Source organism: Lepidothrix coronata, unplaced genomic scaffold, assembly GCF_001604755.1.
Source record: "Lepidothrix coronata isolate B3197 unplaced genomic scaffold, Lepidothrix_coronata-1.0 Scaffold34, whole genome shotgun sequence".
In the NCBI taxonomy this organism is placed as follows: domain Eukaryota; kingdom Metazoa; phylum Chordata; class Aves; order Passeriformes; family Pipridae; genus Lepidothrix; species Lepidothrix coronata.
The window spans coordinates 1,978,222-2,005,482 of record NW_016690214.1 but is presented as its reverse complement, the minus strand read 5'-3'; the positions used below and the strand labels follow the sequence as shown (position 1 = coordinate 2,005,482).

Sequence of the window (27,261 nt, the reverse complement as noted above, 5' to 3'; positions counted from 1 at the left end):
TAATAAATAGACTAACTTTATTACTAAATCTTCCTCAAGTCCTGGGAATGGTTATACTGGTCAGTGCAGAGCAAACTGAGTGTCTTTGTCCACTTTGTGTTTAATTTGAGGAGCTTCTAAACCTGAACAAACATATTTTTCTCATAAACACCGGCTGAATTCGAAGGTAACTGAGAGTAACAACTGCCACTCTTTCACCAGGTCCTATTGCCATTTTTCTCTGATCTGGTGGTGTGATAAATGTGGTTTAGTATCAGAAATTATAGAAGCTGTATTTTCAAAAGACGAAAACAAAGAGATTTTAGGGTGTCACTCCATGGCACAGGGTAGTCTTGCAATGTATGATGTGAATGTCTGGAGATTTACAGTTTAGTTGACTTGGTGCTGTTTGGACTTGATGATCTTGGAGATCTTTTTCATCATATTTTCTGGTTCTGTTCTATGATTTGTCTCATCCAGGGAAAACCTTCCTCTTGGTGAGTGTGTAAATAGACTACTTAGAATAGCAGGTATATTCTAAATTAATACATTCTTACCCACCTGTAGCTTGTTTCTGTGTCCATGCCCTACCTTAATATACTAAAGGAAGTATGTTAATGTTAAATTTTGTATCAGGCAGAAGTTACCAGTTGTATTTTTTCTGTCAGTGCAGTTTTCTTGCCCCTGAGTGGGGCATTGCCCTGGTGAGCCTCTTGAGCAGTGTTTGGATACACAGCTCCCTCACTAAATGCTGCTGAAGTGCTTCAATCTCTGATCACAATAGTTAATATTTTATGTGATACTGGGAAAAACACAGCAGCTGGTGTTCACTTTTTAAGTAAGTGTCCTTTTTTGTGTATGTGAACAAACATGTTTCTGTGGTTGATGGTGTTTTCCACTCTGGAGAGGCAGTTTAAACCAAACACTTATTACTGCTCAGGCTATTTTTAATTTCATCTCTGTCGAGACTTGTTCCTCTGAAACCAGACGATAGAAACAAGTTCTAAAATACCTTTTGCTCCCACCGTGGTGAAATGTGGCACCATTTTATCAATGGGCAGAAAGCAGGAAGTGAAACGTGAGTCGATGGAGCAGCACTTGCTCCTTGGCTCCGGGAGAGGTGGAATGTAAATCCGGGAATGGTTTCCTGATGGCCCTTCCCTCAGTGGTGTTGTTATCCATGGCCTCCCTGCACCTCCGGAGCCAGGCAGCTCTGCCCAGCTGGGATCAAGGACGCTGGGACAAACCCAGCTTTTACAAGGGCTGGAGCTCTTGGAGAACAGAAGACTCCTTGTTCTTTTACAGAATGTCCCAAAACTCTGTTTCCTAATGCTGGGAGTGTCATCTGAGCTGTTATGGTGCAAATGCTCTGACTGCAGGGTTGGCTGATTTTGTTTTTAATCTGATTTTAGTTGATTAAGGTGAATCTTCCGAAGAATCAAATTTCTGTGTGTGAAGTTAGACTTTGTTTTATTGTAAGTACCCTGGTCTTCTACAGTATCACTACAACATGACAGGTAACTGAGGGAAATAAGGAAAACATACAATGCTGTGCAAAGTGGACAAATCTGTGGCTTCCATAAAAAAAAATCCAAGACTGGCCTTCAGCATCCTTCCTCCAGCTCTTCTGTAAGTGCTGTTGGTGTTTCTTTCTCCTAAAATAAACATTGGTTAATGAGTATCAAGTTGGTCCATGACTCAACCTGTTTCAAAAGCTTCTCATGTAACGTGGATTTCTGAGGAATTGCTCCTCTGTCTTTCGAATCCCAAAAGGCTTCAACACCTCTCAGCTGAGGGAGGAACTGTGGGGTTTGCAGCTGGGAAGGTGCCTCCAGCATTTGGGGAATGTCTTCATCAGAAAGATGATGCCAATGTCTTGGCAGAAAGTAGAATCGACTTGTTTACACTGATAGTTTAATAAATTAAGTATGACTGACTGAAAGAAACACCACTGTGACATGACTGTTATGAATGAGAGGCATATCCACCATCTATTTTGAAAGGCCTTTGATCTTGGATGCTGCAGTCTCCTGTTTGCCTTAATGTGGGAATAATAGTACACAGGAAGCTCCCTCGGGTTGGCAGGAGAAACTGGAACTTGATATATGACTGCCTTTTTTTTTTCTTTTTTTTTTTTTTCTTTGCTGGATTAAGTGACACAAATATGTCTCCCTTCCTGTTTAGGAGGAAACAAAACAGTTGTTGAATCAGCTGAAGTCTGGTTCTCGCTCAGACTCCCGGGAGGATGAAATCTCTCCTCCTCCTCCTCTGAACCCTGTGGTGAAGTATCGATCACGACGTGGGGCCATCAGTGCAGAAGTCTACACAGAAGAGGATGCTGCATCTTATGTTAGAAAGGTGTCTAAAAGGCTTTTAAACGTTGCTAGGAATTACATCTGCAGGCCAAGGGTTTATCTGAACCCTGAGTTCATAAACTCGGGTTTATTCTACCCCGAGTATTAAATAAATCAGTAAATAAAAAGCAGACTTCTGTGGATAGAATAAATTGTCTGCACTTAAAACGTTTATGCATTGCTTAGACCTGTTGCCTTTGAAGTGATATATAATTAGATGTACATATATATATATATTATATATAAACAAAGTGTTTCAACAGCTGCACTGACATAAATTTGGCCTAATGGCAGAGCAGACTTGCTGCTGTTCACAGGAAAACACTGGTTGAACAGATACTTGTCCTCTTGCAAAAAAACTTATAAACTGAGCATGGGATGATGATTTTACAGATGCATAATGTAATAGAAGATTCTATTTATGTGGTCAAACTGGCTGTAAACATTGACTGGGGTTTATATCTATAGTGCTTGGAAGAAACTGGAAGTATTCAGGCAGTGTTTTGTAGCTGTTGAAATAATTTATTTACCTTGTGAAATGCACAAATTTGTCATGAAAAAATGAATCAGTTGCTTTTTTTCTGACGATGTCCTAGGTTATTCCAAAAGATTATAAGACTATGGCTGCTTTGGCAAAAGCTATTGAGAAGAATGTGCTGTTCACCCATCTCGACGATAACGAGAGAAGGTAGGAGGGAATCTTTGGAGTGTTAAAAAGTTTCTGGAAGGGCAAACTTCAGAGTGGATGTGTCACAGTGTCCAAAACTGCCCAGCCAATGGTCAGTGTAACCATACAGAGGCTACAGGAGCAGTTTTGGTGGGTGGGGGGTACAGGTGGAGGATGTGAATGTGTGGAGTTGTCCAGGCTTTTGTCTAATTTTGGTGTCCTGTTCTTCAGTGACATCTTTGATGCCATGTTCCCTGTCACTTACATTGCAGGAGAGACTGTCATACAGCAAGGTAAGTCACAGTGTTTGCACTGCTGAATGATTTGAGGGTGGGGAGCAGACTCTGGCCTGGTGCTCTTGTTAGTTTTTGGGGTTTTTTGAAATACAAAAACATTGTCTGGCTGCAGTGACCCTTTCTTGTTGTGTTCCCTGAAGCACAGCTCATGCTGAAGCGAATGGAGCAAGGATGTGGTTTCATTGAATTTATTATCTGTTGGGAATATCATTTGATGACTCTGTAGAACATGTTATGTCAGTTTATGGATCCAGTACTCCTGGAATTGCTGCTGATCTCCCAGATACCGGTAGATGTCCCCTTTCACAGGGCTGTGAGGAGTGTGAAAGCAGCAAAATGTGAAATTTCACCCTCAAGCTGTGCAAAAATGTGTCATCCTTATTGGAGTCTAAACATCACAGTTGTCAGAGATGACAGTTCTGTGAAATGTGAATGTTTGCAGAGATTTACTCCTTCTGGTGTGGATTCAATTTTTTTTCTTCTTTAGGTGATGAAGGTGATAACTTCTACGTTGTTGATCAAGGAGAAATGGATGTAAGCATTATTGGTAGTTTATTAATGATATGTTCATTCCTAGCAGAAGAATACTCTGATATTTGCAGGCCTTTTCTACAGGCACTGCCTTTAGCAGCTTCTCTCATACTTGTAGAAGCTTATTTTGCTCCTTAATGGCTCAGTCTGGCTGCCCAGACTGTGAGTTGGGCTGGGTTTGAAAATGAGTGATTTGGATACGGACACAATAGAAGTGTTTTACAACTGCAGGGTGGAGTCTGGTTGAGGTGTGGGACAGGCTTTTTATTTTCCAGTCCAGCTAATTCGTAGCTCTCTCTGACAGAGACCTTGTTGGGATTTTATTTCCTATCAAAGGGTCTCAGGAGTTCCCATGGGTAGAGTCTGTGCATGTGATATAGGAGAGACAATGAAAGTAAAAATGGGGCTGGGGCTGGGAGTGCTGATAAAGCCCTGGAATGGTCAAGGGTACAGATGTGGGAATTTCCCTGTACTATAAATAGAGGGCAGCAGGGACATGGGGTGTCTCTGACCACAGGATGCTCTGCCTTTCAGGTTTATGTGAACAGTGAGTGGGCCACCAGTGTTGGTGAGGGTGGGAGCTTTGGAGAACTTGCCCTCATTTATGGAACCCCTCGTGCTGCAACCGTCAAAGCCAAGACGAACGTGAAGTTGTGGGGCATCGACAGAGACAGCTACAGGAGGATCCTGATGGCAAGTACCCTTCAGAACCTGGAATTATGCCTTTTGGGTTGACTTACACTGGTCATCTGACCTTCTGCCTGTGCCTGTCCTTTGCTGGAATTATTTATTCCAAATCCTGCTATCTCTTTTGTAATCAGAAAGCTGATTACTCAACATGCATCCCTCAGGCACAGGGCAAGGGAGAATCTTGCATTAGTGAGCAAAACAATACCAGTGCAGTATTAAGTGAGAATGTAACAAGGCTGCAGTAAATGCTGGGTACTTTATGAATGTTGCTCAACTGAAACATTACTGAAATAACTTAATTTCAAAACACTTAATCTTGTGGGTTTGGGGGTCTGTGAGACAGGATGCAGTATGTCTGGTTAAATTTATTTTTGTCCTGAGTTTTATTTGAAGCAGAAAGAAAACTTACTTTGTGTGCTTGGTTTTTTCTTTTCTTTTTTTTTTTTGTAGGGAAATACTTTGAGAAAGAGAAATATGTATGAGAAATTCCTTAGTAAAGTATCTATATTGGGTAAGTGAGAAGATTTTTGTTCTGAAGTGGAATAAATTGTAATGAAGCTGTTACCCAACATTATGATGATTACAGGCTGTTGTGATTATTCATTACAAGTGGCTGCAAACCCTGCATTGCTCTTCTGCATCAATCCAAAATGACTCTTAATTCAGATCCTGATATCTGATGCACGAATGTAGCCAGAAATACCTTGACCTCTGTATAAATACAGAGCAAAAAGTGTGATTTGTGCCTTGAGAAGGCACTCTGCTAATGAACTGTTAACTCTGTAGAATCTCTGGACAAGTGGGAGCGTCTCACTGTAGCTGATGCTTTGGAACCGGTACAGTTTGAGGATGGGCAGAAGATTGTGGTCCAGGGAGAGCCAGGAGATGAGTTCTTCATTATCTTGGAGGTAAGTGAGGTCAAAATTAAAAGCTCAGAACTTGACTTTTTTTTTTTTTTTTTAATTCTGTCCCTAAACAAACACTTGGAGAAGAACAAAACACAAGAATGTCTTTACAGAGGATCCCTAAAGAAACATCTTCTTGCTGGACATGCAAAAGCTTATATTTAGTTTTGCTATTTTTACAAATGGCACTTCCAGGAAAAAAGTAACAAGTTTCTGGCTGAAACCAGTTTTAATTTTTCAGCATAGTAGAGACCTGTTCTGGATAGTCATTAATATCTTGCTAGACATTTCATTGTCTTCTGTCTGGTGTTTTTTGGGAGTTTTTTGCTAGTCATAATATTCTTACTGTTATGAGGAAAACCAGGAAGAAATTGGTGCTGTGGACATATAAACACCCAAGACATTTTATACTTAGAGAGGAGGAAGGAGCAGCTGCTCTTATAGAGCAGTTGGGTGAACTGTGCAAGGACTATGAAGCGGTTTTTTAACTGAGGCATTGTAACAGTTATTTCTGCAAAGCAGCTGATTCTGGGTGGATTTCAGTGTTTTGAGTTGATTGGAATGAAACAGTTTATTGAAGTTGATGTTGGAGTTTATTGGAATGAAACAGTTCCAGCTGTTTGACTGCTGTGATTTGGTTGTTGCAGGGCACAGCTGCAGTGTTACAGCGTCGGTCAGAAAACGAAGAGTTTGTGGAAGTGGGCAGGCTGGGACCTTCTGATTACTTTGGTGAGTCCCATAGTGACAACTGTGGTTACATCATTTTACCTGTGCTGTGTGGATGGTAGAGATGAGATGGATTTGCTTAATTACCTCTTAGGACTCTTGTGGTTTCTCCCAGTGTCAGGTGAGTACCAGAGTCACTTGGCATTCAGGTGTGCACGCAGATCACAGGATGTGATTGTTCCAGAGTACTTTTCTGTAGCAGAGGCCTGGTGGTGATTTGGTCTGACCTCCCTGCCATGAGCAGAGCTAAATTTGAAATTGCATCATTCTCCTCAGGGCTGTGTCCAGTTGAGTCTCTTGTGTCTCCAGGGGTGGAGATCCCACAACCTCTCTGGGCAATTTCTTTTGCTGTTTAACCAGTCGTGTTGTGAAGAGTTTTTTTCTCTTTATACCTGGCAAGAATTTCCTGTTCTGCAGCTTGTTGCTTTCTCTCTGCCTTTCACTGTGCAGGGAGCAGTGTGGGTTTGTCTTTGTAGTCACTCATTATGTAGCAGAGCACAGCAATAAGATAATCAGATTCCCTCCTTAGCCTTCTCTCCTCCAGGTCAGAAAACAACCTGGTCAGAACCTACAATTTAATGGTTAAATACTGCCCTCTCTCCCCTCTCTCAAAACCCCTAACTTTTTGTCTCATGTTTAAGGTAGTTCCTCTCTCCTTAGTACTCTTTCCCCTTGCTAAAACCTTTTGATTGTCCAGGTTTTCAGCTCTTTAGATGATAAAATCAGCAAATTCTCTGTTGCAAGGCCTGAAGTGGGATGGACTCAGGTGCACTGGCTCTGCCCAAAGCTCTGCTTAGCTCAGGATCTAGGACTGACTTCATTCTGTGTATGTCATTTCAGTATTTTCTGATATTTCCCACGATGTTCTCTTGAGTTTCCCACTCCTGAACTAAATAATATCCCAGCCATTATGTTCAGGTGCTGCAGAGCTGTCCCCTCAGGGGTTTAACTCTCCCTTAGAACCTCCTTATCCTTTTGCAAGCCTGTTTTTTGGAGGCCAGTGAGTTCAGGAGCTTTAATTGGGCACACAGGAAAAGTTTTTTTCTCATTTCTTTTGAACATCCCTTCTGATAACACAGGCAAACGTATTTTCCAAGGAGCACTGAGTTCTCTTCTCAGTCCTGAACGTGAAGAGAACCAGCTCAACAGCTTAAATATAAACAATCCAACCCAAAAGTTGCTGCTGTGGTTTCTTCCACTCTGTTGCTGGGAATGTTGGGGGTTGTTATCACCAACAGAAACAGGGGCTTGTTGAAAACTTCATTTCCAAATATGTTGTTTAGCAGTTGAGACAAAGCTTTTGGCATGTTTGTGCAAAACTTATGAAATGGGAATCCAGTGAGGTTTCAAGTATCTTGTCTTCCACAGCCCCACGGTGAAGTTCAGTTCTTTATTTTGGCCACCTGTGGGTTAAAGGCTTCTGTCTAGTGCATTAATGGATGTTTTGTTTGTTTGTTTACTTCAATACCATGGTTGTGTTGCCCTAAGTTTCCTAGAAATACCAGGACCGAGCAGTAACATTCTTTACCTGTTAGAAAAATAACTACTTGTTGACTAGGAAAATTACGTGGTAAATTGAAACATGACCTTTTCTCAGATAGAACCAGTGCTGAAAATTCTTTAGGCTTTCTTCGGAGAGACTTGAATGTGGACAGGGTTACTAATAACAAAATCATCAAGTAGTTCTTTTAAACAGTTGCTTTTAATGTGACTACACAGACAGTTGCTCTGAGCGGCGTCGAAGCGGGAATTACCCTCCCTGCAGTTTGCAGTGCAACAGGGGGGTTTCTTTGCCTGCTGGTTTGTAACACTGTCCCCACTTTCTGCTGCCCCAGGTGAGATTGCTCTGCTGATGAACCGGCCTCGTGCTGCCACAGTCGTCGCTCGGGGCCCCTTGAAATGTGTGAAGCTGGACCGGCCCCGCTTCGAGCGTGTCCTGGGCCCCTGCTCGGACATTCTCAAGAGGAACATCCAGCAGTACAACAGTTTTGTATCACTGTCTGTCTGAAACCTTCCTCCCTGTCCAAGCCATGCTTCACGAATGCAGACTGCTTTATTTCCCCTTGTGCAGAGCCACGTTGCCACTGGCATTTGCAGCTTTCCTGTCTGGTTTAAAAAAAAAAAAAAAAAAAAAAAAAAGAGAGAGAGAGAGAAAGGAAAAAAAAAATAAGATAAAAAAATTAACTGCTTATCATGGCACTGTCATTAATTTAGGGCATATTATTTCTGTGCTCTCTGTCCCATTAAATTAATAGCAAAAGTTCTATGGAGACGTTTTGCTTCTCTCTGTGCACCAGTGTCCAACTCAGGCCAGTGCAGCCTTGCTTCAGTGAGGGAGAGACCTCCTGGCACCATGCCATTGCCATAGAGTAAGGAGGTGACAGGAAAGGGAGGGGAAAAGAATCCTTGTAAAGGTGTTTCTCAAATTGATGGACAGGATTTAAGGCTGTGGTCATCACCTGCTGTATTTCTTTTCACATGAGAACTTGCCCCTGTAATTGAGCTTCTTGGGGCTTGGGGTTTTCTGGGTTTCTTTTTTTTGTTTTGTTTTTGTTTTGTTTTTCATTTTCTGGGTACTGTAATCCTGGGTTCAATCGTGAGGCATCAGCTGCTAAGAAAGCCCCAGCTGGAATTTACCAGTATAATTGTACCTGTGTCCACTGGTTTAAGATTGCTTAGTTCTGTTTTCTGTGTAAATCAAAAGCTTTCAAGGTTAATAGTTCTGGTGAACTACTGCAGTTGTTAATTCATTTGCTGACTTGCTGCACCTGATCTTTTTCTCTTGTTGTTCCTTCAGCCATAGATTTGCCATTTAAAACTCTTCCTGTTCCAAGTGGCAAGAACCAAATGTTACATTCAATGCCTGACTGGTCTCTAGTTCATAGATTGGTGTAAGAATGTGCAGCTGTCCAGCTGTTAGTAATGTTTTGAGTGCTTAGATTGGTGTAGAAGTTGAAAGCAAACATTTGATTTTCCCTGTGACTTGTTTTGTTAATCCTCAGTTGACTTTAAAAATAATCATCATCAGTTCAGGTGACCCTTTGTTACCAGGGAAAATAAATGCTGAGTATTTCTGGCCAGCATCAGTTGCAGGTGGCTGGTCTGTAGAGATCCATCATTCTTGGTAGAGAATGTGAGGCAGAAAAACTGAATGTTTTAACTTTCCTGCAACACTCCGTTGTTTTAAGTTTTTAAACCTGTTGATTCATCATTTTTTTTAAATGGTTCATTATAAACCTAGTTTGAATCCAAGAGGATTTCTTTTCTTGCTTATGGAATTTCCACCACACGTGTTTCATACTCCTTTTTTTTTTTTTTTCTTTTTTCTTTCCCCAAGTTCAATCTGTTGCAGAGTCTTAAATGTATTTCAGTATTTCCCAGCTTTGTGTTCCATTACTCTGTGTGCACCAAGACTTCCCAAAAGTTTTTACTGAATTCCACGGTTCAATAACTGTAGGCAATTTTTAAGGTTTCCTTTAAACTGTAATTTATATAAAGTAGCATAGGTTTGTATTTGGGAGTGACAGCAAGCAGTTTGGCATTTGTTGTGCAACTACTCTAACGATGGAGCCCTCGTTTTATTTCCTTTCTGAGGTGATAGGGATTCAAATCCAACATTCTCCCAGGCATGTAGAGAATCAGGAAGAGTCTGCTCGTTGATGCAGAATAATACTGAAGGTATCAAGCCTTTACAAAAGGTTTCAGAGCATTTCTGAATCTGAAATCCCAGGAAGGGGATTGAAATGCTTGTGGTTTTGAGTTCTCTATTCAGGAGATGTTGAGTAGAGGATTTCTGCCAGAGTCCTTAAGGAATAAGCAAAAGCTACCTTTTTTTGGTTCTTTTTTTTTTCTTTGTTTTTGGTAAAAAATTTTTTCTTTAGTTTTGACTCTCTGCAGGATTTTTCTTCATATGTGTTCTTTGTGTTACAGTAAAGCACCAAAAACTGTGTAAACCAGTTAGAGCTCCACAGAAAAAAAAAAATGCACATTTTTTTTATATAAGGCTTTCTAATCAAGTTTCACTACTGCATCTTTTTAGCTTGCTGTTTACTCCCTTTTGTAGTTTTACCTACAAGATTTTAAGATAAATCAGCTAAGTCTGAGTTAAATATTAAACACAGTTATAGCTTTACCTTTGTGTGCAATTTCAATATGTTGGAAACCACAATTGGCATAGTTTTGCCTTAGCTAACATTCAGGGCTTTAGAAGTAATTTTTTGCTAGTCTATCTTCAGCAAATTGATGAAGTCTATTGCCCTAGGAAGCTATAGTCAACCAGAGGACCATTTTTGTATTGTTACCTGACTCTATAAGTCTGATTTACTGTATGTGCTAATATATTATATTATATTCCTTTTGTTATAGATTGTCCTAATGGCAGGTAAAGCAATAAAATGATTTAAATTCTTAAATGCAATCAGCCTCTTTTATTTTCTTCCCATCCCTGCATTGTGTTTTTCCTTTGGCTTTAGAGGATGTGTCATGAATGAGGCAGTAGAAACTAAGCAGCTTAATGGATTAGTTTGGTGTTAACTCCACAGGGTTGAGTCCAGGTCCTGAACCTTCCCCTCGGAGCCTGTGGAGAGCTTGGTCTCCATGTGCCAGCCTGGGAATTCCTCTGGAGCTCTGGCATGACTGATGTTTGCAGTGAGAAGGCCCCTGTGTCTGGTTTGAGTGTCTCAGCCACTTGTGCTGCTTTGATCTCTTCCCACTGGTGATTCCCAGCCCAGACACTGGAGCTCAGAGCTGCCCTAAGTTGGCCACTCCCGTCTCTGGAAACCCTTCATGAAGGTTTGGAGCACGTGGTGATTAGTCATGGACGAGTTCTGGTGGGCAGACAGCGGGAAGGGGAAGAGGGGGATTTTCAGCCGTGATGAAGTAGGGAAACATTTGAAGAGTGGTGACCTGAAGCAGCTCAGCCTGGATGTGTTTTACATCCAGGTCCCAGAAAGCTGGATCCTGACTGGATCACCCGAGTTTGAAGATACATTAAAAATGTATCTATAATGTAAAAGAGAGTGAAAGTGAGAAGAAAGGAACCTTGCAACCCTGTTAGTGTAGCTGCCATTCAAATATCCATGGGTTTGCTTCCTTCACCCTGCCCTCTCTTTCCACATCCCCTTGACTGAAGAAAAACCAGGATTTTTATTACCTAAAAAACCCAGGCTGAAAGCAGAACATTTGTCACCTAAAGTGAAACTTGAAAACCTCCACTTCCAGCCTTATAACTATACACTATATAACTATAATGTTACTTTTAAGCTTATCTTCTGTTGCCACGTTTTTCCTGTTGGAGCAGCCAAGTCACCATCCCCTGACAACAATCGAGTTAATTTTGGGCTCGTCCTGTGTGGTGAGAGCACAAAAAGTCACCGGTAGAGGGAGATAAAACTTTGGGAATTCATTGTGCTGTACTGAAAAAAACAACACACTGAACATGCTGAGAGGGAGTTAAATCCTCTTATTTTCATCTGTCCACAGGAGTGGAAAGGTCTGTAAGTCCCCAGTGTCAAGAATTCTGATTGAGACTGTGGAAAAGCTGGAAACTGAAATACCTAAGATAACCCTTCACACTTTTTTGGTCTCCAGTTTCTACTGCATCTCCTCAAAATGTGTGTGGGGGGGCAGGACACAGTTTCTGTTTTCCAGGGAATTATGACAACTTAAATAATTTTAAAGTTATCATTTAAATGATTTAAAAGGAGGTGACTTGAGACAGATCCCCCCCCCTTTGGCAGAATGTTTTCACCAGGAATGAGTGGGTTCCTGAATTGTAAATACAGTCGTGTGTCTCAGAGCAGTTTGATTTTTGGGGTTTTTTGTGGTTGGCTTGGTTTTTTTTTCCCTTGGGGTCAAAGGCAACACACACCTGCCTCTCTTTTGTAACCTAGACTGGCTCCTCCACTCATGAGACAGGGAAAAGAAGTGGTTTTACTGCCGTGTGAAGCAATGGGCTTTGTGTGGCAGGCACAGATGGAGGTGGAGTGGGTTGATCGCCAATGAAGAGACCAAGAGGCAGCACAGAGCTGATGGTGGGTAAGTGCAAGTGCTCCTTGGTCTGACCAAGCTGAGTCAATGTGTTGTCTTGTCTCAGTGGCAGGCACTGCCTTTGTGAAGTAATGTTGCTCTTTTCTCACACACAGTCTTGATTACAGAACAAATAAGAGGAAAATGCTCCTGGCATCTCTTTATTCAACCCCCATCCTCGGATCTATTTGTGTCCTTCACCGGGACAGGCATCCCCGTGCAGGCTGAGCAAACCAAGGCCAGGTGTTCCCCCACCCTCCCAAGGGCAGGACCAACTCCAGAACAGCAGATCACTGCTTGGGGTGCAAAGATCTGCTGCAGTCACACCAACACCCTGGCCAAGCACAGCAGCTCTGGTTGAGCACCAGCACAGAAGCCCAGTGCGATTCTTGAGGATCTTCTGAAGAGTTTCCCCTCCCAGTCTCTGCAAGTGTTTGCAGGTGGAAATCACCAGCTGTTAAACCTGCCACTTGCCTTGCAGGGGTTTTCCCTACCTCTGAGCACGAGTTCAGGGCTGTTTAAGTGTCCAGCTTCGCTCTGTCTGACGCAGGAGCCTGGTGCTGAGTGGTGTCGTTGGCCACCACAGTGGCTTCTCCATAGGTGTCTATGCACTTGCTCACAGCTTCCAGGATGAGCTGCAGCCGTCTGTCCAAGGCCAGGAGATGGGGCTCGGTGAGGATGGGGGCCAGGGGGTCCTGCAGGAGGGATTCCCTCATCACGTCGCTGAGCCGATACTTGGGCTCGGCCAAGAGCTGGAGCCGCAGTAACGTCGTCCTCTTTATTCTGGAAAAAAAGGAATTGGACACCTCAATGCAAACCTCTTGCAGCACCCCAGGAAAACCCAACCCCCTGGCAGCAGGGGAAGGAGGGAGGGCAGAGATGGGTGAGGAAACTTAAACATTTTTGGAACAATATCTTTCCCTTTTGGAAGGAAACGAAATTTTTTGCAGAAACCTCTGGTTCTTCCTTTGTTTTTCTGGAGTGTTTGTACTGCTGATTTCTGTCACCAGAGAGGAAAACACGACTGAAGTTCTCAGTAGTGAGTGTTTTTCCTCTGAGTCAGAGACAAACCAGCTCCCCACGTTCCTGCAGGGTGGTGCCATGTCCCCAGGGATGACATTTATGAGATGGGAGCAGAGGAGCAAGTAAATGAAGAGGCATAAATGAGAAAATATCTTCTGTCAAAACCCCGAAGAAACAGAGGAAGTATTTCCTGGAACTGATGTAACTGTCACTTTTCACCTTAAGAGGTACTGAGATTTAAATATGATTTCCCTTTGACAGAAAATGGGATAAAAAGCTACAGTCTTGGAGCACTTCTGGGCACGAAACTAAGTATTCTGAAATCATTTGCTTAATCCTCAGCAAAAGTGTGTTGACTTCAGCATCTCTAATACCGGAATTAATCAGCGGTTTTAATTATTGCCCTTTAAATTCTGGAAACAAAGTGGTCCATGTTTGTGGAACCATTTGGATTTAGCCGAGCCAGAATTTTCAGATGGAAAAAAGGTGTAGTCAGATCCATTTTGGGCAGCTCCAGAATTTGCCTCTGTATGGCTGTTGTTTACCCAGGGCATTGATTGGGAACGTTGATCTGGCTCTCTGCAGCTGTAACGGGCCATGTGCTGTTTGGGAAAGGGTTGTGGCTGTGCCTGGATGGGCAGCCACTGGGCTGTACCAAGTGCTGGGGGGAATCATGGAATTGTTAAGGTTGGAAAAGACCTTTAGGATCATCACATCCAACCATCAACCCAGCCACCACCATGTTCACTATTAAACCACGTCCTCAGGTGCCACATCCACACGTTCTTTGAACGCTTCCAGGGATGGTGATTCCACCACTTCCCTGGGCAGCTGTTCCATTGCTTTAAAACCCTTTCCACGAAAATGTTTTCCTGATATCTAATGTAAATTGGGAGCAGCAGAGCGAGGTGTGTGTCTGTGGCCAGCGATGCCTCCTGCAAGAGGGAGGGGGGACAGTGCCGTGACCAGCTGCCATGGGGGCAACCATCATCCTCCTGCATTAATATTCCTGAAAAAAAATGATCAATTGATCAAGTGTGAAGGCTGGTAACGAGGCTTCAAATCCCAGCTGTGAGGTGCTGCTGCTGCCAGAGGAAGCTGTGCAGGGAGCAGATGTGAAGGAGCATCTGTGCGCTGTCCTCCGAGGCAGCGGGTGGCTGAAGAGCTGCTGTGGGTAAACACCAGCTGTGTTTGCTCTGCTCCCAACAGTGACAGGGCTTGGAGGTGGAGAACGGGGTAGTCTGACCCCGTGGGGAAAGGCTGATTTAATGCTGCAGCAGTTGCACAACAAACAGAGCACGGAGAGGAGCGTGAGCTGGAAATCCTGCTGTCGGCCCCGCTCTGCTCCCACAGGGTGGCTGTGACCCCGTGGCTGTGCTGAACTGCTGAAGATTTCACCCAGAGCCTTCCAGGGACTTCATTAGGTTAAGTAGGGGCTGTTTTCAAGCCTGTCTGAGCCTCGAGGAGGGTTTTGACCCTTTCAGGGAAAAGACCATCTCATGGCAGGGCTGTATTTGTGCCATTCACTGTGCTGGGAGAGGAGACCTGCAGGCTCCAACGTGTGGGACAAGGGCTGGGGTGGGAGTTGTGAAAGGCAGCTAAAAATACCAGATAAATCTGCTGGAAGCCAGACTTGGAGAAGAACTCAGCTGGGAAGGAGATGGACGTGTTTAACAGGGAAAGGAGCAGCTGTTCAGCATCCCTGTGGTTCCAGTGCTCCCTCTGTCTGGAGGGGCTGGAGGAGTTTGTTCCTCCTTACATGTACATGGCTTGGCTTTGTGTAGGAGCAAGGAGGTGACTCTGTGGGCTGTGTCCAGGTCAGGGCAGGCTGAAATTTGTGGCCTCTGTGTGCTTACTCAAGTAAACCTCTTGACTTCCCTTCCAAGCGGTTTTGGATGCTCCCCCACTCCAAACGGATTGGTTCTTGTGGGAAATGAGGGTTTTGCGTGTCTGCCACAGGCAGCACAAGTTGTTTTTAGGCTGTTCTTGGTCCTGGTTGGTTTATGACAAGGTGCAGCTTGCAGGTTCTCTTACCACTGCCTTTTACAAGGAGAATTAAATTAAGAGCCCGTTTCTGGGAGGTGGATCTGGAAGAATGAGAATGATCTGACCTGTGGATGTTACAGTTTGCAGATCAAATTAAGAGGCAGAGTTAATTTTAAACTGCACAAAATAAGAGCTCAGAAGGAGGATTCACTGCAAGCCTGCAATTATAAATGAAAAGGCTCCTTGGAGCAAATAACAGTTCTTAAAATTAGACCCAGTAATAGAGGTGTGTGGGGATAGTGCAGTTATCACCTCAAGGGTGAGGTGGAGCAGGTACAGCAGGGAAAGAGGTTACACATTTCCTAAAAAGAAACCTTAGGGAAGAGCAGCTTTTCCTGTCTCTTAAATTTCGCTTTTAGCTGATGATTTATATGAATTAATAAAGGGGGAAGACAGGGTTTGAATAGTTAAATTTCTGAGCTTCCCCTTAATGCAGTGGGAAGAAGAAACTTGATTAAATGCATCAAAGTTCCACCAGGATTTCGGATGGAGATTTCTGTGCTTTCTGATAGCACTTCATGTTGATGGGCTGGGAAATGCTAGGAGACCTTTCTGGAAGGGCTTCATCCAACGGGCAGTGCCTCCTGGTTTATCAGTGAATGCTTTTCCACTTGTATTCCCATGCTCCAGCATCCAGCCTGCCCCTTGGCTGGGATTAGCAGGGTCTTCCCTGTGCTGCTGGATGGAGCCAGGCCTGGGTGACTTCCAGCAGTTCCCATTACAGAAGGAACACCAACATTCCTGGGGAGGAAGGTGAAGCTGGCACTTACATGCAACACTGGGACAGTGGAGCCAGGATGGAGGTTTCATCGTGGGAATGCCGCCCAAACCTGGGGGTAAAGCAAAGAGCAGAGAGTTCAGTGCCTGCCCAGCCCCTTCCCCCCTCCCCTCCCTCCTCCTGCAGCCTCACCCTCTGGCATTGTCCAGGTGCAAGAGGAACCCGTCGTCCCCAAACTTGGTGAACATTTCGTAGTGGTGACGGTCCATGTTCCCTGGCAAAGGGCAGACAGAGGAACAGAGTTTCCCTTGCCTGTGACCTGGTGGTTTTCTAAACTATCCTGTGTTTTCTTTCAGGTCTACATGGAATATTTTGTTGCCATGCTGGAGGCGTTTAAGATGCTCAGAGCTGCTGCTTTCACCTTGCTGGGGAGTGGGCTGGGGTGAGTCTGGGAGGTGCTGTGGGGAGACAGCAGCCTCTCCAAACTGTCTCTGGAGGAGAAGGGAGGGCCTTGAGAAACTCCATGGCATGGGAGAGAGGGCAGGAAGACTGATGCCGAAGGCCTACATGGGAGGAATGTCCTTCCCCCTCCATCATACCTGTTAGGAAGTCAAAGATGGCCATGTCCACGATGTTGAGCAGCCGGTTGCCATTGCTGTAGGGGTAGATCTCCCTCACTGTGTTGCAGTAGAGAGGATTCACTTCCCACCTGCAGGAGATGGAGGAGGGGGAGACTCACTCAGCTGCAGCTGCTGTGTCCCAAGAGCCCCCCAAAGCCTGGACTTAAACCTCCCTCCTTGTGCTCGCAGGAGGCTGGAATTCAAACCCAGCCAATGCCCAGGCTCTGAGAGTTATTAGATTAATTATGGGCACCCTGAACCTTCCTCTGCCTGCACCGTTTCTGTCCGTGTGTCCGTCCCCACGTGCTCCCTGCAGTGCAGATATTATGGGAAGCAGCATCATTTACCCACTTACTCCTCTTTTCCATCAAACGAGTAGGACCGGATCCAGGGGTTGGGGATGGAGAGCCGTGGTGCCAGGTTGAGGGAGGGCAGGAAGGCAGAGAGGGACCCTTCCAGGAGGTGAGGGTTCCCACACACCGCGTACTCCGTCTTGCACATGTAGGGGCACTTGGCAAAGAAGCAGACGTTGCTGGCTGGGAGGGGAAGAGAAAACAGGGAGAGGAGCTGTGATCTCCTGATCAGCTGTGAGGTGGCCTGGGCTGACCCCTTCCCCACTGTGGGACAGTGACTGTGTATGGTGTGACACAACCACCTCAGGGATGGGAAACTGCCAAATCAGGGATTTTGTCCGATGGACAGACCCGGTCCCGCACTAAGGGAAAGGTTAGGAAAAGAGGGCAGATGAATAGATCTGGTGGATGATTCCAGCTGCAGGCTGGGAGAGGGACACCTCTGCTGTAACCATGTCTTTGTGCACCTGTTCCACCCAGGAATTTCAGTTCTGCACCACAGCAGGAGTCCTGCGGCCTCTTCTGCCTGCAGGTCCTGCCCTTCCTCCCGCCACTGACCAACAGAGGTTTGGTTTAGGTTGGAAGGGACCTTAAAGACCACCTGGATCATAACTTGCCTCACCCCAGCTCGCAGCAGCCGAAGGCTGGCCCACCTGGTGAGACGAAGAACACGCTCTGCAGGACCTCGTTCTTGGTGACCTCCAGGATCTCCTTGGTGACGTTGATCCACCTCCCAACCGTGGGCGGCACCCTCCGGAAATCCAGGATCCTGCACGGAGGGCACAGTGCAAAGGGACATTGCTGCACAGGCTGGCACAATGGGATGGCAGATGCTGCCCTCACCCCTTCTGTCAGGGAACCAGGAGCCTTCAGACCACTGTACCCACGTGGGTTTTTTTTTCTCCCAGATTCCCTCTAGCAAAAAGCCATTTTGCCTCTCTGGGCCAAAATGTGGCTGAGTTTGGATTTTGGTATTTTAACAGCTGCTGCCTGGAACAATCTGGATGTTCTCCAGGATTCCTGTCTCTTTCCCTAACAGGTCTTGCCTCGGTTTCTCCCATCCCCTTGCACACAAGTGGGGTCCTTCAGGGGCCAGAACAGCCCTTCAGGCCCTTCTACAGTGTTGGTTTGACACAGAGAAAAGATGTTGATCCTGGTACAATGTGGCTGAGGAGGCACCCCCCCTCTCAAACCCGGCTGATTCCTCTAAAATATTCTTAAAAACCTCAGGGCCTGGGGCAGGAAGGCATTCCTGGCAGAGAGTGGGAAGCTGCTGCTGATTGCTGAGTCAGTAACACGGGGTGAACCAGCTAATGCTCTGCTTTGCTCCTTGGGTAATGCCCTCTGCTCCTGGGAATCGGGCACAAAACAGGATTTAGCCTGTTACTTATTGAGCAACATTTAAAGGAAAAAAAAAAATTTGCTTTCATCCAGATCTTTCAGCTCTAAAAACCACAAAGCACTTCAGCAAAGCAGTCTGGCCTCATTTTTGTGGCAGTGGAGCTGCAGAGGGAGCTGGTGGTAGCTGAGTCAAGCAGAGTCACTGTGGTGATGTAGGGGCAGAATTGGGAAGGGAATTCATCTCCCTTTTTTCCCTTAGTTGGAGTTTGAGCTACAGGACTTAGCTTAGTCCTGCTTATCCTACAGGAATTAGAGACCCACATCCACCATCACCATCAGGGATCACCTTCCCTTGATGTTCAGTACTCATCCCACTGAGGGGAGAAAGGCTGCTGCCCTCATCTTCTGAGAAGGGTGTATTTGATTTTATTAAACACAAACCCTGCTGGAAATAGGTACCAGGTTAATTGCTCATTAGCTGAGGGCTTAAAACTGCATCTCTGCAGTTTATCTCCATCCAAAACACATCTTGATTGCTGATTGAATGTGTGACTCCCTCACTGGGAGGGCACCCAGGCTGCGCCCAGAGCTCAGCATCGCACTTGGATGCAGGGGAAGGATGAGTGTGTGACAGCCAGGTGAGTATCTGACCTGTTCCAACCTGGACTTCACCTGTTCTCGTGCAGTGGCCAAGGCAAAGCTGACTCCTGGGGGGTCAGGTGAGAGCCAGAGCCGCCCCATCCCCAAATAACACATCAGCTCCCGGACGGTGCTCCAGAGCAATCCCTTCCCTGAGGCCAAGCAGGGCTCAGCATGGATTTTCCCGTGCCAAAGCTCTCCATGGCAGAGGAGCAGGCCCTGGCAGCAGCAGGAGGAGGAGGAGGAGGCCGGTGCTGTGGCAGGTCCTCACCTGTCCAGGTGGAAGGCGGCGATCTCCGCGTTGTGCCGCTGGAAGTCAACGAAGTAGAAAAAGTCCTCGGGAGTCTCTTCCTCGCGTTTCTGCCTGGGAGGGAGCAGGGGGTGAACCTCACCAAGCTGCCAGGCAGCCTGGACACAGACTGGTGGCACACAGGGACAGCAGGTGGGCTCAGGGACAGACACTGTGTGGTCACGGGGCAGAGCTGCAGGTGCCCAGGCCAGGACCCAAAGTGCCCAGTGCCGAGCTGGAGCCATCGCCTGCTGTGCCAGGGAGCAGCACTTGCACCCTGTCTCAGTGCCAGGTGGGTGAGGGAGGCAGAAGGGCTAATTGTGGGCTTTGAATCTGCTTGTGCCAGAGCTTAGACCCCCTTGGGACAGTCTTTCAGGAGGGTACAGCATCAAGGGGTGCTGGAGGTTGTGCTGCGCCTCTCCTTACCCTGTGAGAGGCAGAGAAAGGCTCAGGTTTGATGCTCTCATGTCCCTGAGGTGGGAAACCAGCTCATCTAATTCAGTTTTCTGGCTGCCACGCAGTGGTCCAATATGTGCAGCACGTGGATTTGATGCTCAGCCTCCCAAGCAGCTGCATGGCACAGGAAAGCCCACGGGCACTGTGGAGCCCTCCTGGCTCAGCTGAGCGCAGGGATGCTTTCCTTCCCCTCCAGGACCCGTTGGACACTGATGGACCCAGGGCAGAGGTGGATGGAAACCAACAGGAGAGGAGCTGGCTGCCCTCTGGATGAGGAAACCACGCTGCCAGGTGCCCTGCCCGTGCATGGACAGTGAAGTGAAGGGGAACAGACATGAAGAGTCTCAAGGGGCTGCAAATAAGTGCAGAAGCAATTTAAAACTGTTTGAGGTGAGCTGGACTGATGGCTGTTTCTTGGAAACACTCTCGGGAATCCAAGGAAAAACAAGGTAAACTCCCAAAGTCAGCTGGGGAGGAGGAGGAAATGAGCAGTCCCTAATGGCAAAGCTCTCAGGAGAACAAGTGTCCCGAGGCCCTTTGCAGTCTGGCATTTGTGAACTGAGAAATATCCAACATCAATAACAGTGTGGGAACACTGGTGTTTACCCTCGTGTGTTCCTGGGATGGTGTGAGCAGCCAAGAATAATTAAACCTGCTCAGCTGCCCAGGTAGCTGAGTGCAGCAGGGGGAAGGTGTGGCAGTGGTGTGGCTGGCCCTGCCAAGGATGCTCACACCCCTCACTCACAGCAGGGCTCTGCCTCTGCAGGGGGCTCCGGGGGCTCTGATGGTGTTCTTACCTCATGGGCTTGAACATGGCTTTCCCGAAATCCTGGAATCTGAGGACCAGCTTCAGGTGGACACCGCTGGGCTTCACGACTTGGGGAGGAAACAGGATGTCAATGGGCTGGGCACACCCCAGTTACACACTCCAGCACAGCTCAGCTTTCCAGCCCAGCAAGTGCATCCCATCACCCTTTCCAGCTGCTCCTCTCTTTCTAGTTATTTTTCCTCTCGCCTCTCTCCCTTGTGGCACAGAGATTTCCTTTCAGCCCCTCTCCCAACAGCCATTTGTTACATCCCCCCTAGGGGCTCTTTCCTCCTCCCCAGTAGAAACCAGTGGTACACCAGTGTCCTGGTACCCACATCAAACAGGCTGCTCATGGAAGTGGTGGAATCATCATCCCTGGAAGTGCTCAAAAACCATCTAAACGTGACACCTGAGGACATGCTTTAGTGGTGAGCTTTGCAGTGCTGGGGGAACAGTCGGACGGGATGATTTTTTAGAAGTCTTTTCCAACCTTAAGGATTCCATGGTCTACAATCCCAGCCTCTGCTGGAGTGGAGGGGTTTAACGGGAGGGAGAAGGGCCTGCCATTGCCTGGCTTTGCATTTCCCTGGCTGAGGCTGGGATGGAGGAGCTGGGGATGGGGCCAGCCGAAGCAAGGGGGTGCAGGGGTGAGCCCCAAGTGTCACACTCACTCTGGCTGCAGTCACAGGCTCCCAGCAGTGCCTTCTCATCCTGGCTGTAATCTGCAAGGGCAGGAGCAGTTGGTGAGACCCTGCTGGGCTCCATCTCCAGCTGCAGACCCCCCCTCCCAGGCTCCAAAGGTTTGCAGAAGGGATCTGTGGGGGCTGGAGCCCCCCAGCCCTAGGCAGCTCCCACCAGGCCCATCCCAGCTCCTGTGGCAGGAAGGTGCTCACCGGCACTGATGGTGGGGAACTCCTGCATGTCCCGGAGGAGCCTGTTAACAACGGGGCTGGAGCGTGGGTAGAGCCCATCCCTGCTGATGCCCAGGTGGAACTGCAGCCAGCTGGCTTCTGGCCGGAGCGGCACCGGTGCTGCTGGAGAGGTGAGGTTGAGCTCCTCCCTGTAGAGCTTGTGTCTCCTGGAAGAGAGCAGTGACAGGGTGATGAGGATGAGCCACGGGATGGAAAACCTGGAGTCTGTTGGGGAGTGGGGAGGGTGCCAGGAGCAGAGCTGGAGGGACATGGGGTGGATAAGGACTCTGGGTGCCACCTGAGGGGAAACTGAGGCAGGGAGCAGTGATTGAGATGGTCAGAGTCTCACAAACTGTGCCACCTTCTGCCTCTGGAAAGCCCTGGAAAGCGACCTCAGGGAAACACAAGGGACTCTGTTGTCTTTTCCTCATCCCACCAGGACCACGGAGCTCAGCTGCATCTCCAGCATCACAAAGAGCTGGTGTGGGATGGATGCAGTGCTTCCCAGAGGAACTACAGGCTCCTGGCCGGGTTTGAGGAGGGGAGGTGATGTGACAGCAGGTAACTTGGGTCTTGACTGCTCAGTGAGGTGTCTGGGAAGCCCAGGAGAACAACGGGGTCTTGTCTGTCCACAGAGGACAGTCTTTATAGTCATTACACCTCTGACAGAATTTTTTCCTGAAGCTGGAGGTCCCAGGCAGGGAAAAAAAGTCACTGAGAGCCACAAATTGCAATTCCATGGGCAGATTCACAGCCCTCAGCTCGGTGAGCAGGGATGTGACAAGGCCATCCGGCAGCATCCTGCCCGTTGTCTCTTAAAATCAAGGTCCTACCCAGGCCTTTCTTGGCAGGTGGAGCTGAAGGGGCCTCCCAAGTTCAGCAATGATCCAAAACCATCTCTGCAACTAGTCAGCATTTTCCTCAGCCTCAAGACCTCCAAGGCTGGGACCCAAGCTCTGGAATGGAGAGGTCACTCACTCCACCCAGCAGAGCGACAGTTTCCCATTAACTCCGCCCGGGCCGTGCATGGAGCAGCCACTCCTGACAGAGGGAAAGTTCAGTTTGCACTGGAAGAGCCAGGACACATCTGTGAGAGCAAACAGGAGCTGGGGGCTGAGAAGGAGTGGGATATTAACCCAGGCTGGGATGGAGTGGCTGGAGAGAGGGAAGTGCCACACGCCTGGCCAGACCTCAGCCGGAGCCTGAGCTCTGGGAAACGCTGACCATTCACCAAGGCATTTATCACCAAGGCATTTATCATATTATTATAAAGGGCTCCTGGGTGGTGATTGTGTTTTTTTCCATCATCCTTCTCCATCCAAGCAGGTTAAACAGCGTGATTAGTCCAGGCTAACTGCAAGCAAGGGATGAACCTTCCGGAGGTGAGGGACATGTTTCAGTAGTATCCTGGGAAACATCTAGGAACTGGAGAGACAGGTTGCATGTACAGGTCACGGGAGCCTGTTCCCTCTCCCAGTTTGTTTGTCTTTCCATTGGACCAGGTCAGCCACAGCACGAAGTCCACGTGTGTGTGGTCAGAGGGAATGGTGCTGGAGCATTTCCCTCCTGCTCCAGCTCTTTGCTCAGGCTGTCTGCAAAGGAGGCAGAAGCCCCCCTGTGCACAGGGATGTGGCCCTGGAATGCTGTCAGCTCCAGTGGGTGTGCCCTGACCCTTCCATGCTGCTGCCCTGCACCAGGTTTCCCGTGGACAGTTCTTTGAGGCACAACCTTAACCCTCACCACAGCCAGGGACATTAAACCCCAGCGTGATGTAGAAGAATGACTCAGGATTTTTCCCTAGGGAAGCTGCCCAAATATTTTACCATATTTGCTCTCCTGCCTCCCATGCACACAGGCTGTTCCCCCGGGGTGGCAGTGAGCAAGGGATTACCAGTGGGGAAAAAAATGCAGTGGTTATGCAAGGGGAGGCAGATCCCAGCCCTGCACCCACATGGGCCCTGCCCTGGGTGAGCCAGCCCCTTCCCAGCCTTTAAACCCAAAATACAGCTCCCTCTGCCTCCCTGTTTCCTTCAGGATTCCTGAAATATTTCCCTGTAAAAACAGATCTCTGCAAAAAGGCATAATGATATAAAAACAGGGTTCATTTTTACCCTGCTATAAATAGCCACAGGGTTGCCCTGGCTCTCAGCTGGGCTGGGGGGGTGCTGAGAGTGAGATGACACTGGGCTCAGGCCACCAGTGTGCTGAGTTTGGGGTTTCGAAGCTGCTCCTTCAAGGATAAAAATAATCTCTGGAGTTTTTGAGGGTTCTGTTTTTTTTTTTTTTTTTTTTGGTTTTGAAGAGGTGTGGATGGTTTTTTTTGCCGTTTCCTTCCTGCATCCCCATCAGTCTCTGCAGCTGGTTCTGCATCCTGCAATCAAACTCCTGGTCCTGATTGAAGTGCTGGGGAACAGCACAGTGATGGGCAGCAGCCAGAGAGCTCCGTGGAGGGGGACAAGCACTGCCGTGCTCCCCTTGGCCACGGGTATCCGAACGGGACGTGTCCTGGGGCCACTCCAGGAGCTGGCAGAGTCCCCGGCCAGATGATGTCCATCTGGCTGCAGAAATGAAGACAGACACGCCGTGCTGGAGGTTAAGCTGCAGCTTGTTCCACTCAAGAGGAGCATCCTGCTGCTCCAAAAGCTGCTCTGCCAACAGCCAGACCTACGGGTGATGGAGAAACGTGTTGTCACCCCGTCACCTCTTCACGCTGCAGGAGAGGATCCACATGGACACTCAGCTCTCACCCTCTCCTGCCTGGGTGTGGAGCTGCTGTGGACTTCGCTCCTCAGTCCTCAACAGCAGTAGCAGCTTTGCTAAACCCATGGATTGGGAGGGAAAGCCATGGATTCCTGGCTCCCACGAGGACACTGCCCTTGGCTCTCAGCAATTACAGAGATGGCTCCTTCCCTGACCGCATTGGAGAGGACACAGGCTCTGCAGTGCTCCTGGTGAGGGAGGAATTCCTCCATCCTCACAGCAAACTGATGGTCTTCTGAAAAGCACCAGCCCTGGCAAGTGCCACTTGATTCTCTGTTCAATTTGCAGCACCAGTGGTTGCTGGCAGGTCGTTGCAGAGGTCGCTCTGTGTCACCTCGGCCCGTCCGTGCTCCCCGGAGCTTCTACCCACTTACGAGCACCACATATTTTATTTCAAGGTGACTGAGGAATAATCAATACCCTGCCTCCCTTTCCTTCCTGGAGGAGCAGAGCGAAGTCAGTCAAGGACAAACGGCACCACGACGTTCCTCCCGGACACGTCACAACCAAAACCTCGGAGCAGGAGGGAAGGTGCAGCCACGGCTTCGTCGCAAACACCACGTTTAGACAAAGTGGTAAATAAAATCAGGGAATGCAGACTTCTACCTGAACAGCCAGGGCTGTCCTGCGGGTGAGGTGTGGACACAATGCCAGCGCTGCAGAAAGAGCTCAGCACCAGGGGCTCAGGGCTTCTGATGGTGCAGCCATCAAGCCTGAGCTGTTTCAGTTTAAATCCCCTGTTCCCACCAGGACTGGAAATGCCCATCTTGGGAAATGTCCATCTTGGTACCCAAATCCTGATGTCTTCAGGAGGCACTGCTCAGCTCTGAGAAGGTGCACCCAAGGCAGGTCTGTGGCACAGCCAGGGATGCCCAAATCCACCATCCACGGACTTCAGGTGATGTGATGAAGGATCCAGTGTGCTCCAGACTGACTCGAGGCAGGGAAGAGCCTCGTAGGGGTGATCCTGACTGAGCACACGGGGTAGTTCCAGACCCTGGACCACAGAGGTTGTTCTTTGTTTCCTTCCATTAACACTTCCCATCATCTCCTCCTGCGAATCTCACATGGAACCAGCACTGGGTGAGTCCCACAGAAACAGCAGGGACAGGCACTGAAGTGGAGAAAGTGGGAGCTTGGGAATCCTGCTCACTCAGCTCAGCAGACATCAAAGAGGTGGCAGGAGGAGCAGGGGCTGCTCTGGTGCTGGAAACCAAACTTGGCAGTGGGGAAGTTCCAGGACAGGGATCCCTGAGGTGGTCCCCAGGAGATGCTGCTGTCCCTTTGCAGGTGAGGTGATGCTGTGAGCACTGGGAGCTCCGTGCTCTGTTGTATCCCAGTTTGTGCATGAATGGAAAAGCTGTTGGGGTGCAGGGAGGAGCTGGGGGGTCCTGGGGCGTGCTGAATGTTTCCAGCTTGGTCCCAGCCCTCCTGCAAGGGGGGTTAGATCAGGGGTCCAGGGCCCAGCAGTCAGATCATGCTCACGTGATTGATGTTTGGAGTTGGTGTTGAAGGTCACTGTCACTGTCCCCCCACTTTGTGACAGTCCCACCCCAAGGGTAGGAGATGGGGAAGTTTTCCTGCAGCCGTTGCTGGGGCTGGGAGAGGCAGCAGGAGGAGGACTGAGCTGGGGATCCCTTTCCCTGGGAATCTGTCAGCAGAGATGGGCAGGACACATCCCAGGAAGGTGCCTCCCAGCTCTGCCCAGCTCTGCCTGTCCATGGGGGGCTGGTTGTTGGGGAGGGGGTGATGGGGAGGGCAGTGGGGCAGAGAGCCAGAAATGGGGTGCAAGCTCGACTTGCCAGGGGACACCCAGGGGGTTCTGTTGCCATTCCCAGGCATGAAATGCTTAAGCAGGGGAGGGGTGGCTGGGAGAGCTGAGGTACCTGTACAGGAGGTGCCCATACAGGGAGTGCCTGGCAAGAGTGCACCCAGGACATGCCAGTGCAGGGGCACCTGTAAAGGGAGTGCCCAAGAAGGGAGTGCTCAGGAGATGCAGGAGCAGGGAAGGTGCCCGGGAAGGGGGTTCCCAGAAAATGCCCGTGCAGGAGATGCGCTCACAGGGGGTGCCCAAGAAAGGGGTGCCCAGGAGATGCCAGGGAAGTGTATTCCCATGCAAAGGGGGCCTGAGAAGAGGGTGCCCAGGAGATGCCCATGCAGGGATTGCCTGGGAAGGTGGTGCTTGTATAGGGTGTGCCCAAGAAAGGGGTGCTCAGAAGATTCCCGGGAAGGGGATGCCTGGAAAAGGGGCACCCAGGAAAGGGGTGCCCAGGAGATGTCCATGCAGGGGGTGCCTGGGAAGGGCGTACCCAGGAAATGCCCAGGAAGGAGGTGTCTGGGAAAGGGGTGCCCAGGAGATGCCCGGGAAGGGGATGCCCATGCAAGGGGTGCCTGGTAAGGGAGTGCCCAGGACGTTCCCAAGAAAACAGTGCCCAGGAGATGTCCGGGAAGGGGGTGCCCATGAAAGGGGTGCTCAGGAGATGCCCATGCAGGAGGTGTCCACGAAAGGAGTGCCCAGGAAAGGGGCGCTCAGAAAAGGAGTGCCTGCAAAGGGAGTGACCAGGAGATGCCTGGAAAGGAAGGGGGTGCCCAGGAAAGGGGTGCCCAGGAGATGCCCGGGAAGGGGGTGTCCATGCAAGGGGTGCCTGCAAAGGGAGTGACCAGGAGATGCCCGCGCAGGAGGTGCCCGGCAAGGGAGTGCCCAGGAAAGGGGTGCCCAGGAGATGCCCGGGAAGGGGGTGCCCGCGCAGAGGGTGCCCGGTGCGGGGGTGCCGCGGCGGCGGGACGCACCTGTTCCAGCGAGCCGCCTTCCGCCGGTAGTAGCGCAGGGCTTCGCGGGCGCCCAGCAGCGGCTCGGCGGGGCCCGGCGGGGCGGTGCGGTACAGCGGGTGGGCGAAGAGGCGGCGCAGCGCGGGGGCGGTGCGGGCGCGGGGCGGCGGGCGCGGGTCGGGGGTCCCGGCGGAGGGGGGACGGCGGCGGCAGGGGCAGCCCCACGGGGACGGACCCCTTTGCCCCTGCAGCTCCCGCCGCGCCCGCGGCCAGAGGTGGAAGTAGAGGTCGGCGGCCAGCAGAGCCCCGAGCAGCAGCAGCACGGCCGGGCGGTCCCGGCGCGGCCCCGGCAT

At 49.0% G+C, this 27,261-nt stretch overlaps 2 protein-coding genes across 3 annotated transcripts in view; one reads left to right on the top strand and one right to left on the bottom strand.

Annotated features, from left to right (window-relative positions):
• PRKAR1A (protein kinase cAMP-dependent type I regulatory subunit alpha) overlaps positions 1 to 10,561 on the top strand; it is a 15,849-nt gene extending 5,288 nt beyond the window's left edge. The window contains exons 3-11 of the mRNA XM_017811936.1: positions 2,164 to 2,337; positions 2,930 to 3,021; positions 3,232 to 3,293; positions 3,784 to 3,830; positions 4,362 to 4,520; positions 4,968 to 5,028; positions 5,304 to 5,425; positions 6,070 to 6,151; positions 7,984 to 10,561. Coding sequence (XP_017667425.1) covers positions 2,164 to 2,337; positions 2,930 to 3,021; positions 3,232 to 3,293; positions 3,784 to 3,830; positions 4,362 to 4,520; positions 4,968 to 5,028; positions 5,304 to 5,425; positions 6,070 to 6,151; positions 7,984 to 8,156 — 972 coding nt within the window. The 3' untranslated portion in view covers positions 8,157 to 10,561. The remainder of the gene's footprint in view (positions 1 to 2,163; positions 2,338 to 2,929; positions 3,022 to 3,231; positions 3,294 to 3,783; positions 3,831 to 4,361; positions 4,521 to 4,967; positions 5,029 to 5,303; positions 5,426 to 6,069; positions 6,152 to 7,983) is intronic.
• On the bottom strand, positions 8,144 to 27,261 carry FAM20A (FAM20A, golgi associated secretory pathway pseudokinase). Of its 2 annotated transcripts, XM_017811932.1 has the most exons (12): positions 26,930 to 27,261; positions 21,362 to 21,546; positions 21,140 to 21,190; positions 20,458 to 20,536; positions 19,187 to 19,279; positions 17,589 to 17,704; positions 16,938 to 17,118; positions 16,562 to 16,671; positions 16,155 to 16,236; positions 16,015 to 16,074; positions 12,670 to 12,958; positions 8,144 to 8,254 (listed from the first exon to the last, which is right to left on the bottom strand). In XM_017811932.1, exons 1-11 carry the CDS (start codon positions 27,259 to 27,261, stop codon positions 12,694 to 12,696), a joined length of 1,554 nt encoding a protein of 517 aa, XP_017667421.1. In that variant the 3' UTR covers positions 8,144 to 8,254; positions 12,670 to 12,693. The 2 variants fall into 2 exon arrangements, with proteins under 2 accessions (XP_017667421.1, XP_017667420.1); XM_017811931.1 differs by lacking the exon at positions 8,144 to 8,254 and having other exon boundaries at positions 12,310 to 12,958.